Source organism: Mus pahari, chromosome 2 (assembly GCF_900095145.1).
Source record: "Mus pahari chromosome 2, PAHARI_EIJ_v1.1, whole genome shotgun sequence".
Classification (NCBI taxonomy): domain Eukaryota; kingdom Metazoa; phylum Chordata; class Mammalia; order Rodentia; family Muridae; genus Mus; species Mus pahari.
Genome location: NC_034591.1, coordinates 114,028,447 through 114,041,461, shown reverse-complemented (window position 1 = coordinate 114,041,461; position 13,015 = coordinate 114,028,447). Strand labels below are relative to the sequence as shown.

At 42.7% G+C, this 13,015-nt stretch overlaps 1 protein-coding gene across 2 annotated transcripts in view; it reads left to right on the top strand.

The window, feature by feature from the left end:
- Positions 1-1,296: 1,296 nt before the first annotated feature.
- Lmod3 (leiomodin 3) overlaps positions 1,297-13,015 on the top strand; it is a 14,488-nt gene continuing 2,769 nt past the window's right edge. The window contains exons 1-3 of one of the 2 annotated variants that reach the window (XM_029535195.1): positions 1,297-1,363; positions 1,837-2,155; positions 5,525-6,925. In XM_029535195.1, the coding sequence (XP_029391055.1) occupies positions 1,862-2,155; positions 5,525-6,925 (1,695 nt within the window). In that variant the 5' untranslated portion in view covers positions 1,297-1,363; positions 1,837-1,861. Of the gene's footprint in view, positions 1,364-1,672; positions 2,156-5,524; positions 6,926-13,015 lie in introns of those variants that run through there. The other variant, XM_021191314.2, reaches the window with a different exon arrangement.

Genomic DNA, 13,015 nt, shown 5'->3' with positions numbered 1-13,015 from the left:
ACCAGCCATACCACAAAGTGCGTTCCAAAGCTACATAACAAAACTCTATGTCAAAACAAAAAACAAACCAAAGAACACAGGGCTAGGGACGTGGCCAAGGACAGAGCTGACTTCCAAGGTCAAATTTCCAAAGGCTATAAAGATGGCACAATGATCCAGAGTTCCTACTTCTAAAGAAATGACTGAAATAAGCCAGAGTGCTCATTGCAGTTGCTCTCAACAGGGATATAAGGTGAAAAATCCACTCTCTCTCTGGCTCTGCATGTTATGCTCCAGTTTGTACAAAAATATTTGCCGAGCGGTGGTGGCACACGCCTTTAATCCCAGCATTCGGGAGGCAGAGGCAGGCAGATTTCTGAGTTCGAGGCCAGCTTGGTCTACAAAGTGAGTTCCAGGACAGCCAGGGCTACACAGAAAGACTCTTGTCTCTGGAAAAAAAATATAAAAATATAAAATATATGAAATATATAAATATATAATGGTAAAGCCTTTCCCCAGCCCTCCAGACACCTATGCCCCTCCCTAAAACCACTTGAAATATTTGGTTTCTTATTTATTGTTCAATAATCTACCTCACTGATATTTTTATATTTACCTATTTGTGGGGTGGGTTGTGTTGGAGACAGGGCTATGTAGCCCTTTTTGTCCTAGAACTTGCTATGTAATCCAGACTGAAACACACTGCCTGCCTCTGCCTCCTGAGTACTGAGACTGAAGGCATCTAGAAGCTGGCCCGACTCTTATTTTTATTTACATACATTTGTTTAACTTATGGTCTCGACTATTCTGTCATGCAACGTGTTTTAGAGCTTTGTATAGCCAATTAATGTATACAATTGTGTTTTCATCTTCCTGGGAGTGTATCTAAAGGATACAGCTCAAAAAGTAGGGTTGCTGTGTCAACATAAATGTGTTATAGTAACTTGAAAAAAATTAGTGCCCCTCCCCCACAGGTTGCAAAAAAAATTCTTTTCACATCCCTTTTCGCCCAGTATTTCAACAGTATGATTACAAAAATTCTCTTCAGAGCCATCTTAATTTAGCTAGGTTTGATAAACACTAACTAAAGACATAAATGGTTTAAAACCCCTTTCATGGCCCCTCTCCCTTACATGGAAATTCAGAACCTTGTTATCCCCATCTGTCAGGTCACAGGATCTAGGTGCAGATAAGAGCAGCTTGTACCGGTTCACTTACACAGGGGTGAATGCCATAGCAAGACCTGAGCTGTTCCCTTCAGAGGCACAGCTTCCAGAGCCTGCTGGAAAGAACAGGCAAAGCCCAGCTCGCCGGCCACCTTCAGGGGACGCTTCTCTTCCAGGAGAAACGGCATTTGCTTGCTGGATTTTCATTCTGATGTTTTGTGAGTTGTTTAACTAAGCAGCAGCAGGCCTCCCCCTCTACCCCCCCCCTCCCCCGAGATCAAGAGCATGTGGGTGTGTGCTGCGTGGAACTGGACCCTGGGGTGGGAGGGCTTTAGAAAAGAATGCATTTTATTCCTGCAGAGATTCCGTAGCCTGGCTACTCGCTGTCCGGCCCAGCAGCTGTACTGAAATGTCAGATGGATTTGTACAGATGACTCAAGTTGCCAAAAAGGGACTCATGTAGTAGTTCCACGATTTGACTCTGCCCAGAAAATCTTGCTTAATATAGATCCCACATGAGCTGAGCTATAGTCACTCCCAGCAGCTCAACCAACACCATTGAGTGAGAAAATCTCTCAAGGGAGGGTTGGCCTAAGATATTTGTTAATTAGAAGACACTGAAGTGTTTGCATACTGACTCCTTCTTTTAAAAATATCATCTTGGATTATCTCTTCTTTTCTGGTGATCTAGAAACAGATAGAAAAAAAAGTAAGCGATGTCGGGGCACAGCAGGAATTGGGAGCAAGAAGACACCCTTAGTGAGGAGCTTGATGAAGACGAAATCCTGGCTAACTTATCCCCTGAAGAGCTGAAGGAACTGCAGTCAGAGATGGAAGTCATGGCCCCTGACCCCCACCTTCCTGTGGGGATGATCCAAAAGGATCAAACCGACAAGGCACCCACAGGAAACTTCGACCATAAGTCTCTCGTCGATTACATGTATTTGCAAAAGGCGTCTAGACGCATGCTGGAAAATGAACGCGTTCCTGTCAGTTTTGTGCAGTCTGAGGTAACCAGGGATCTGTGTGGGACACAAATGGCTGCCGGGGACTGGGCTCTCTGAAATGCGTGGTTCTGCTTTGGATTTTGCCAAAATTAAATTAAATTATAATATTAAGTTCTACCCGAGACTGTAACTTTCTGTAAAAGTGGTATAATTGCAAGGTGGGGAGAGAAGTTGCTAATCTTGTCAGTGTTTCTCTTTCAACATTGGCTCCGGGGTCTCTGTGTAGAGTTGGTGGTCTGTAGCCATGATATGTAATGGTTTAACTCAGAAACAGCTCTTCTGTCTTTTGGGGTTTTTTTTTTTTTTTTTTTTTTTTTTTTTGGCTTCTCCTTTTGAGAAGCTTGTCCAAATTCTACTCCACATTTCTCCAGCCTACTTATGCACATACAATATTTTACATATAATGTCAAAGATTCCCCACTTCTGAAGAAATCTGGCCATACACACTAAACCAAACCCAAGACTGAAAATGTGGGCACACTGTATGTGCATTGGGCATCAGTGATGACATCTGGAAATTGATGTCTAAGAAGGAATTTTCAAGATAGTCCTCTCTTGAGACACTTTTATCTAAAAACTAGAGCTGGCGTGAGTTTTGTATAAAGCACAGCTACAATTTACATTTTTTATTATTAGGTGTGTGTGTGTGTGTGTGTGTGTGTGTGTAGGTCAAGTGAGGTGGCAGGTACCTTTACCTGATAAGCCATCTTGATGGTCCTAAACGACAAATTTTAATGTTGCACTTAAAAATGATCGAGAAAAAAATAACTTCTCATATATGGTTTCTTTGGGGCCACCTGCTAGATACAGGTGTATCTTGTCACATTGGTGTGATAGAAGGCAGTAGTGAACATTAAGCAGGAACTGAAATCCAGGAAATAAATCTCAGGCTTGATCTGACCAGAGCTTACCGTGTCCTTTGCAGACCTCTTACAATTGCACTTCCGTGAGTTCGAAGACAATCCCACACAAAGACCAGTTTTAAGAGGACTACAGACAGAACCAATGCTTTTGTTTCTTTCCCTGGTGTGCATTAAACAGCTTGATAATTGGCTCCCCCTGCTGGGGCAGATGAGGCATGGGATGTTACAGGTTTTAGGAGGTAGTTTAAGGACAATGTTGTCAACTGTCAGATCCAACCTGCCGTGTGTCATCAGCATTGAGTTCTTGCTCAGAACCTCTCCACTAGCTTTGGTAATTTCAGATGCAAGATGCACAGATGCACACAGAGTGGAGTAGGATGCAGGAGAAGCTACTGAACACTGACCTGAAGCCTGTCTTTTCCCTTCCCAGACACTGCAGAGTTGTAAATCACACCCTAATCCTGTACCATTTTTAAGGCTGGCTCTTTCCTCAATGCGCTTTGCTTCAGAGACTAGTGAGTAATGAAGGTGGTTTCCACAGAGCTGGGATCCAAACCCAGGTTTTAAAGACACACTCCCGATTGGCAGAGTGTTCTTTCTCTCCTGCACCACGTCACAGTCTCCGAGTCTCAGGAAATGCAACAGCGTGCATATCTACGAGAGCAGTGGGTTCTTTAGGAAGGGTATAAGGAATTTTTTTTTTGAGACCAGGGTTTCTCTCTGTGGCCCTGGCTGTCTTGGAACTCACTGTGTAGACAAGTCTGGCCTCAAATTCACAGAGATCCACCTGCCTTTGCCTCCCAAGGGCTGGAATTAAAGGTGTGTGCCACCAGAGCCCAGCAGGAAGCTATTTTCTAACACAGCTCTGTGGAGTAGAAGCACTTCCTTTCAAATACACATGGAACAAAGGCTTTGATACAGGGATCTAAAAATATGTATCAGTTCCAAATATGTTTTAACAACCATCTTTTAAAAACATAGAATCTGAAAACAAAATTAACTAGCTTTTATTTTAATGTACTTGGTCTTGTGTATCCTCGGGGACTCCATCCTTGAATTCAATGCATTGTGAACTGAAAACACTAAGAAAGGGTTTATTTATTTATTTATTTATTTATTTGCCGTGTGGACTGAATACAATCAGACTTTTTTTCTTTTTTAAAATAAAACAGTGTCTGTCCCTGTTTACATCCCATGTAGTACCTATTGGGGGGTCTAGAGATAGGGTAAAATGTTCTCATATGGGCAGGCGGGGGTGTAGGATAGAAATGTGTATACACATATACATGCATGTGTGGGCACAACCCCAAGCGTGTGTCTGCAAAAGCCCCTCCTAACTTGGTTGTTTTTGCTCACCATGGGATCCTCTGTATCAGCAACACAAGGCAAATGTAAAACCGAAAGACACACAGTGCAAGTAGCAGGCATGCGGCAGACATTCAGTTCCTCCGGGGGTTACCTTCCTGACTCAGAAAAACAAAAACAAAAACAGGAATTTGATAATAATTTGAGAAGTTTTTTTCCTATACATATATATATATAAATTTGTATGTATACATATATGGAATAACATCATACATAAGGTTTATTAGATTGAGTTATTTCACTTAAAATGGTTTTCATTAAAGTTTTTGTTTGATTTGGTTTGGTTTTTGAGACAGGGTCTCTCTATGTAGGTCTGGGTAGTAGAGACACATTATTTAGACCATATGCTGGCCCAGAACCCAGAGACCTGCCTGCCTCTGCCTCTGGAGAGGTGAAGTTAAAGGCAGGTGGCAACCATGCCTGGCTTTAAGATTTTACAAAATCTTTTGTGTATGTGTGGTTTTTGTATGTATGTGTGTTTCTGTGTGTGTGTGTGTGTGTGTGTGTGTGTGTATGAGTGAGTGTGCATGGATATCAGAGAGGGAGAAGAGACAATCACCTTAGGTGTCAGTCCCAGGATTCACCTGTTTGAGTCAGGGTCTCTTAGTTTCTCAAGCACCACTGCCTGGCAGGCTTAACTGGTCCTGAGCCTTCCGTGATTCTTCTGTCTCCATCTCCCATCTTTCATCATACTTTATGTGGGTGCTGGAAGTTTGAACTGGGATCCTCAGATTCTTATGCTGGTACAGCCAGTACTTTTCCCACAGAACCATTTCCCCAGCTCTAAAAATATTTTGAAAGACTTTTTGTATGTTTGTGTGTGCATGCACGCATGCATGTGCATTCCTTTGTGTGTGAGATTAGCCTTAGTGTATTTGAGTACAGTACCTAAGGAGGCCAGAAGAGGGCGTCAGGTCCCTGGAGCTGGAGTTAAGAGCAGCTGTGAGCAGCCAGAAGAGGGTGGGGGGGGCGGGGGGGGGGGGACAAAATCAGGTCCTCTTGAAAGACAGCAAACATTTCTTAACTACTGAGCCATTTGTCCAGCCCCCTAAAAAAAAAAAATGTTTTAAACTCCAGTAGACATTGCTATATTTTGTATTTCTTCACTGCTATGGATTCTAATTGTTGTAAACCTATCTTTTAGGAAAACACTCAAAAACAGCATGAAGTAAGAGACAAAGGCATTAAAAACATGCCCCAGTTTTTAAAAGAAAAGCTCAATAGTGAAATCCTTGCAAAGAAAAGAGAATCAAATGGGAGCAACAATGTACAAGAAACAGAAGATGATGATGAAGAGGAAGAGGAAGAGGATGAAGAGGATGAGGATGAAGATGAAGAGGATGATGAAGATGGAGAAGAGGATGAAGACGAAGAAGAGGATGAAGATGGTGAACAAGCCAGCAGAGAAAAAAATGACACAAAAGAACAAAATCACAACAATCCGGGCACCTGCCAGCAACGGGCTACTACAACAGCGGAAGAGCAAAAAGACACACCAGAGACCAAAGAAAAAAGTGAGAAGAAAATAGCCAAATTAGATCCTAAGAAGTTAGCTCTAGATACCAGTTTTCTGAAGGTAAGTGCAAGGCCCTCAGGGAATCAGACAGACCTGGACGGGAGCTTGAGACGAGTGAGACAGAACGACCCCGACATGAAGGAACTCAACCTGAACAACATTGAAAATATCCCTAAAGAAATGTTACTGGACTTCGTCAATGCCATGAAGAAAAACAAACACATCAAAACATTCAGTTTAGCCAACGTCGGTGCTGATGAGAGCGTAGCGTTCGCCTTGGCCAACATGCTGCGGGAAAACAGGAGCATCGCTACCCTCAATATCGAGTCCAACTTCATCACCGGGAAGGGCATCGTGGCCATCATGAGGTGCCTCCAGTTCAATGAAACTCTAACTGAACTTCGGTTTCACAACCAGAGGCATATGCTGGGCCACCATGCCGAGATGGAAATATCGAGGCTTCTGAAGGCCAACACCACTCTGTTGAAGATGGGCTACCATTTCGAGCTTCCGGGTCCCAGAATGGTGGTAACGAATCTTCTTACCAGGAACCAGGATAAACGGAGGCAGAAACGACAGGAGGAGCAGCAGCAGCAGCAACTTAAAGAGCAGAGAAAGCTGATAGCTATGTTGGAGAATGGGTTGGGGCTGCCCCCTGGGATGTGGGAGAGGTTGGGGGGACCCATGCCCGACCCCAGAATGCAGGAGTTCTTCCAGCCTGCATCTGGGCGGCCCCTGGATGCTCAAGAAGTCCCCTTTGGGTCAAGAAAGGAAATGATCAAAAATCCGCCCCAGCCTCCACAGTGCAAGACAGACCCTGACTCCCTCAGGGTGGTGAAACTGAAGAGAATTCAGCGCAAATCTCGAATGCCGGAAGCCAGAGAGGCACAGGAAAAAACCAACCTCAAAGATGTAATCAAAACGCTCAAGCCTGTGCCGAGAAATAGGCCGCCCCCGCTGGTGGAAATCACTCCCAGAGACCAGCTCTTGAATGACATCCGACACAGCAATGTCGCCTACCTTAAACCTGTAAGTAATAGGAGGGAGAAAAGACGAACGCTTCCCTGTTCCCCTCCCCCTCTCTCTCTTGTCTATGTTATATTTTATTTTTGAGACAGGCCCTCATGTGTTTCAGGCTGACCTCGAATCTACTAGATAGCTGAGGGTGGTGTACCCCAACATGCCTGGTTTATGTGGGGACTGATACCAGGGCTTTGTGCGTGCTAGGCAAGAGCACTACCAGATGAGCTATATCCTCTGCGCCAACCCCATTCGTTTAACACCGTGGGGTCTTGATTGTTGGTAAGCAAAGGTGAAACACCAATACAGTTAAGTCTCTAGTTACTCTTAAGGACAGACCCATATACACCCTGTGACAGTAATACTTGCAGCTAAGTTCTATTGAGGTCGTACATATATAAGCTGACTCTTATGATCATCGGAATTCTAGAAGGTTGGCACGGTTATTCTCCCCATTTTGTGAAGGAGAAACAAGATGCTTTGGGAAGTTAATAGCATGTCTAGCAGACGACACCAGGAAGCGGTAGGTACTAATGTTAAAACTCAGTTTTGAGGTGTCAAACTTTTACTTAGCACACTATTTTGAATCCTTGATGTGCATATGTAAAACCAGACCATTCCGGGCACATAGAGCTGAGAATTAGAGACCCTCAGAGCCTCCTTGAAGGAGCAAATAAGAAAAAAAAAAATTAAACACCTTTGTAACTCTCTGGAATAAAGGCTCCAAGGACTCCATTCTTCATCGGCAGTCGAAGCTAGACCACCTGCAAATGCATTTCTGTTTGCCTTTTAGGCAGCCAGTCAGATGGCAAACCTCAGGTTCCTATCTTCCTGAGCCAATGGAGTTTAAAATATCTGACTATTATTTCAGTTTTAATATTCATAGTGTCTCCATGAAAGTCTGTGATAAAGCTGACTAGGGAGCTGGCTATATTACCTGAGCTTAGGTTGCAGAAATGATTTTTTGCAGTCATTTGGATAGTTACAAAGGCTGAAGGATCGATGTCCATAGGCCATGCTGATTGATACCTGACTACATTAAATATATATTATGTTATATAATATGATATGTATTGCATAATATAATATATTCTATTAAATATATAAAATATATAATTATACAAATATCTAAATATATACAATTGAGCTAAGATTGTGTTGACAACACAGTCAATATATTATTTCATCATAGAGATTCCCATGTTTTCAGGATATAGAAAACAAATACCCATGTGAGTCTGATTTTTTTTTCCAGCTTTACTGAGCTATAATCTTAAGGTAGCTGCTGTTATTCACATATGTGTGTAGGAATGTCTTGAAGTCCCATCTCCTAGAAATGTATTGTCATTGTCCCATTTCCTGCATCTGAGATGTTTATCATCTGTGATTTGGAGAGAGCTCGATTGGTCCTAAGACTGTCACTGTAGAATGCTAGAAGTCTCATGAGGCCAGGCAGAGGTCCTCTGCCTGCCTTTGGACAGGACTCAAGCCAGACCTCTGCTCCGGTAGGTGAGAGTGCTGTCTATAAAAACTGTCACTTTGTAGTCATGCGTGGACAATAGTCAAGCTGTCTTGGTGCTAGTCAGAAAGTAATATACCAAAAGCTATGAGAGTTTTAAAAATCCATGTTAGAGGGGGAGGAGCTCAAGTGACCATCTGAGAAAACCTCCTGACTCTGGAAGGAGTGACCTCTGAGGCTACAGGCAATTCTCCACCACAGCCAGCATTTTATGTGGACCCTGGGGATCTGAACGCATGGCCTCATACTTGCATAGTCAGCATTTTTCTCTCTGAGCCAGCCCCCTGGTGCCATTCTTTAAAATAATACTAATATCACTACTAATAATAGCAACAACAACAATAAGCTAAAAGGGAAAATCCTTTTAGAATGGGAGCCTTGCTTATTGACATGTGCTTTGAAATGGCTTTCCACTTCTGGTTGCCGGCAGCTCCTCTTGCCTTTGGTTGCCTGGCACAGCCTGCAGTGTCTGTCTTTTGCATGCATCTCTCTCAGCTCTGCCCCATGACTTCTTCTGTTCAGTCCTATAAAGTGCTCTGTGAGGACAACGTGAAAACACATCACTCAGCTGCTGGACGAGCTTCACTGACGTCCGGTTACTCCCACCTCTCCATGTCTTCTTCCCATAGGAGAAATGTCTTGCTTTAAAGCCAGACCATAAAGCAATCTTTTCAAAGTGTTTCAAATTTGGTTTAGCTTGTCTTTTGAAATAATATTAGATCGACAGGCACTCAAAACCAGCACAGACTTCTTACCTTTGCCTATCACCTGCACCCCATTTGCTGTCATTATTTAAAATGCAATGCAGCTGCCCATGAGTGAGCCCAAGGCACGTGGCTCACTGGCGGTCATGGCGATGGTAGTGTGTACTTACCTGTGGCCAGCTGCTGTAAACACCGTCAGCTGCAAGGTGCTTCCTCATACCAGAGGAGTTGAAGCATCGTGAAGCTACATCTCAGACTCAGTGACCTGCCATCAACATTAGAAATGGCACTGTCATGACTGCCAGCACAAAGGGATGCCTTTGGTCAGTCAAATAAGACCTAACCAGGTTCCCTTTATAGAGGAGGGAGGGGAGGCATTGTGGATTTGAATTGTAAGTGCAACAATGAGGTAAAAATTAATGCACAATTTTGACGTGTGTGTATGTGTGTGTGTGTGTGTGTGTGTGTGTGTGTGCAAGCACTGTCCTGGTTGTTTTTTTTTTTATTAGTTTGTTTGTTTTTTGGGATTTTATTTTATTTTATTTTATTTTTTTGTCAACTTGACGCAAGCTAGAGTCATTTGAGAAGAGGGAACCTCAACTGAGAAAATGCCCTGACGAGACTGGCCTGTGGGCAGGCCTGTGGGCAAGCCTGCGTGCCATTTTCTTGATTAATGATTAGATGGTGTGTGGGAGGACTGTGGGTGGTGCCATCCCTGAGCAAGTGGTTCTGGGTTGTATAAAAAGCAGACTGAAGAAGTTGTGGGGAGCAAGCCAGTGAAGTAGCTTCCTTCCTCAGCTTCTACCCAGCTCCTGCCCTGGTTTCTCTCAGTGATGCAGTCATAAGTTGTAAAGTGAAATAAACTCAGTCCTCCCCAAGTAGCTTTAGGTCATGAAATTTAACACAGCAACAGAAGCTTAAGAACGGCAACTCCTAAAATTAGAATATCGACTGTTCAAAAACACACCTGTCAATCATTGGACCTTGGAAATCTCTGAAACACAGGTATTTCTCTCTTAGACATAGAAATATTATTTTTATGCATTATTAAGAATATCCCAATAATCAGTTTGAATTTTTAATTTTTGTTTAACTTAATGCTTATTCTCTCAGTACCACATGCTTCTGGTCTGAGATCCTAGAATGGGGATGAACAGCAAAAAAATTAAATAAATAAAGGAAAACCTATACACTTTGCTCAAATGCTACATACTACAAGAAACAGCCAATTCAATTCAGTTTGAGAGACATACTCTCTCTGGGTCTCATGCTGAAAACTGGTAGCTACAAACCAGACTTCAGGCCTACTTTAATTGGGCAAGGTATTATTTTGTAAGTTCTAAATGTCCCAGAAAACATGCAAATATTTGGCACCGCTGAAAGATTAAACCCAGCCATGTAAAACTTGCATGTGCATGTCATAAGTGGTGTATGAGTGTGTTGTGTGTGTTGTGTATTACTGTTGATCTCAGAGCTTTGCACATGCTAGGCAAATATTCTCCAGCCAGTTCCTTCTGCATTGTGGCCTCTCTGTGGGCTGGGTAATGGCCTCTCCAGTTTTCCTCATGCTGACTGACCCCCAATCATCTTGCTTCATTCACATTTATTGTTTCCTGAAGAATTCTTTAGGAATTGCTCTTGTTTTTAATGCCTTGTCCAAGAAAGTTTATTCCTTAGATAAAAACCATATGAGTTAATAGCTATCATTCCCTATGACTTAATAGCTGTCAATAACTCTGATGCCAATACATAGCAAGGCTTCCCCCTCCCCCACAAATGCACTTTTTCTTTTTTTTTTTTTAAAGATTTACTTATTTATGTATATGAGTACACTGTCACTGTCTTCAGACACATCAGAAGAGGGCATCGGATCCCTATTACAGATGATTGTGAGCCACCATGTGGTTGCTGGGACTTGAACTCAGGACTTTGGAAGAGCAGTCAGTGCTCTTAACCACTGAGCCATCTCTCCAGCTCCATTATCTTTAATCTATCTTTAAAATGTTTATGACTCAGTTACCACCTACCATAACAGAGAAACCTTTGTACTTTTCACTGAGATAAGATTCCCCTTTTCAACAGTTGTTTAATTCTCTGGGGCTAAGTGCATGCGGAGCTTGGGTCATCAAGGGGACTATAGATAGCATGCACTCCACTCCACACTGGGCTGACCTGCACGAGTAGACTGCTCCCAGCCAAGTCAGCAATGGAATAGCATCACCAAGCTTTCCCTCCAGAAAGACTTGAGTTTGATAGCATCACGTACAGCCCCGGCTCACCGGAGTCCCTGTGGCACACCAGCAACTTCGGAGTTTAAGATGATAGATCTTAATCAAGGCCAGTTCCCTTCGGATGCTCCAGGGTTCTCCAAGTGTCTTCCTTCAGCCTGTTCTCAGACCAGGCTCCTCTGTGTAGGCCGTGCCATGTTGTTTCCCATCTCAGTGGCCTTTGGTGAACTCACCCCCTCATACATTCTTCTTTAAAACTCTTGGACTTACCTCCAACAACTTTTTACCTACTTGAAAAATAAATAGAACCAGAAGAATAGACAAGCGCCAATGCCTCCCCCTAACATTCATAGGGGAGGGTTTTGGTTTTCTTTTACATACAATTTTTCTAAAATCTATTATCAGAATCTCATACATTTCTGGGCTCTTCCCTAGAATTTCTGGTTCAGATGGTCTTAGATGGGGAATTCCCCCTCTGCCCAACATCTAGTGATATTGATGATGCTTATTGAGGGACTATAGATTGATGACAGCAACTTTATGGCATCCTTGAGGCACTATAGCCTCAAATAATCTCTTCTTCTACCCATTAAAATTGATACAAGTTCTAAGTCTTACTTCCAAGTCCACTACTTCCTAGACATAAAATCAATAGTGTCCATCCTACATCTTTATCTGGAACGACATTCATCTGAAGCTTCTTTTATTCCATCTATCACAATCTGCTTCAGGGTTAAGGCCCTTCTGAACACACTGTACATCTCTCAACTTCTTTAATGGGTGGGTGTCTTTTTCTCTCTATTCTGGATACTCACTGAGGTGTTGGTCCACAGCCAGATTCAAGATAACATCTTAAATAACCACCACTAAAGTACATCTTATAATCCAGCCATAGCTACCCCCCCCGTGTGTGTGTGTGTGTGTGTGTGTGTGTGTGTGTGTGCGTGCGTGTGTGTATGTGTGTGTGTGCGCGCGCACGCTCACAGGCGCGCACTCTATATAAGGCTGCATGTGCTTGTACATCCCAAACACACTTTAAAATTACTACCTAATGAGTTAAGCAGAAAGGAACCCCCACTAATAACAGGAACTGATTTTCTCCTGTTTGTGATTTTGATATTTTAACCTTTAATTAAAATTTGTTGTTGCTGTTATTGTTTTAAGTAGCAATGCTGGTCTTGAACTCCTGTTTCTCCTCTCTCCACCTCTGAAGTCCTGGGTATGTGCCAGTACACCCAGCTCAAGTTTGAGTTTTTGCAACATCAAATCCAGTCGTCTTCGCCTTGGTTTCTGCTTGCTCTGCTGAGAAATGGTTGCTCTTATGACTACACATGTCTTCCTCTCTCCTTGCAACTTTATTTAAAAGGCTCGGGCTTTTCACAGAATGTTTGCTGCTGTGGATAAATTAAAGGGTTAAACTTCCAGAAAATCAGCTGGTGCAAGATCTCTCTTCATTATTCTTTTCCAGGCAGGTAGTGAAGATTCAGTGACTCAGCCCTTTATCCCTTGCTCTGAGCCCCCAGCTTATTTGGAACCTGGTATTATGGGTCTGGTTCCTATAGTGGGCCAAAGCTACATTTTGCTTTAAATTTTTTTTTAGATTTATTTATTTATTTATTTATTTTAAAGATTTATTTATTTATTATAT